The 927-nt window shown below is 55.2% G+C and overlaps 1 protein-coding gene across 1 annotated transcript; it reads left to right on the forward strand.

Moving 5' to 3' along the window:
• The first annotated feature begins 73 nt into the window (after positions 1 to 73).
• Positions 74 to 921, forward strand: LOC111650310 (histone H2B 1/2-like). The gene has a single exon (XM_023400186.2). The coding sequence runs from the start codon at positions 90 to 92 to the stop codon at positions 459 to 461; it is 372 nt and encodes a 123-aa protein (XP_023255954.1). The 5' UTR covers positions 74 to 89; the 3' UTR covers positions 462 to 921.
• The last annotated feature ends 6 nt before the right edge of the window (positions 922 to 927 follow it).

Below are 927 nucleotides of genomic sequence, written 5' to 3' on the forward strand. Positions count from 1 at the left end.
ACAGCACACTGACATTAGCATGAGGCGGAAGTAAAGCCCGAGCTCTGCCGGTGCCACGTCACTCACCTCAGGAAACAGACTAAGGAAACATGCCTGACCCAGTGAAAGCACCGAAGAAGGGCTCCAAGAAAGCCGTCTCCAAGTCCGTGTCTAAAACCGGCAAGAAGAAGAGGAAGACCAGGAAGGAGAGCTACGCCATCTACGTGTACAAGGTGCTGAAGCAGGTCCACCCCGACACCGGCATCTCCTCCAAGGCCATGAGCATCATGAACTCCTTCGTCAGCGACATCTTCGAGCGTATCGCCGGAGAGTCTTCCCGCCTGGCTCAGTACAACAAGCGCTCCACCATCACCTCCAGGGAGATCCAGACCGCCGTCCGCCTCCTGCTGCCCGGGGAGCTGGCCAAACACGCCGTGTCTGAGGGCACCAAGGCCGTCACCAAGTACACCAGCTCCAAGTAACCGGCTCCGAGGAACCGGCTCCGAGGAACCGGCTCCGAGGAACCGGCTCCGAGGAACCGGATCTAAGTAAGAGCTGCTGGTTCCGACCACATAAAGGCCCTTTTCAGGGCCACACACTCAGTCTGAGAGCTCACTTCCTGCCCAGTCTTTCCCCCAGAGTCTCCCTGACTGTTACAGATAATACCACAGAAGAAGACTGAACATGACGAGTCTGATGTTATTTTAATCAAGCTGTTTAAAGGTGAAATGTCTCCTGATCTGAACATCAGCTGTTTGACGTTCAGGCAGCTTCAGGTGACGTCATGGTCCATGCGGTCATGAACGGGGTCGGACTATCACCTGGGTCTGAGCGTAGACAAGGATCCTGCAGGACCCAGATCAGGTTCGGTTCTACAGTCCATGGCAGTGCTGAACCTCTACAGGTGTGATACGACCATTGTCAGACAGGTTGGTTGTAGTTACCTGC

Source organism: Seriola lalandi, unplaced genomic scaffold (genome assembly GCF_002814215.2).
Source record: "Seriola lalandi dorsalis isolate HSWRI2012SDOR001 ecotype SW California unplaced genomic scaffold, Sedor1 jcf7180002052227, whole genome shotgun sequence".
NCBI lineage: Eukaryota > Metazoa > Chordata > Actinopteri > Carangiformes > Carangidae > Seriola > Seriola lalandi.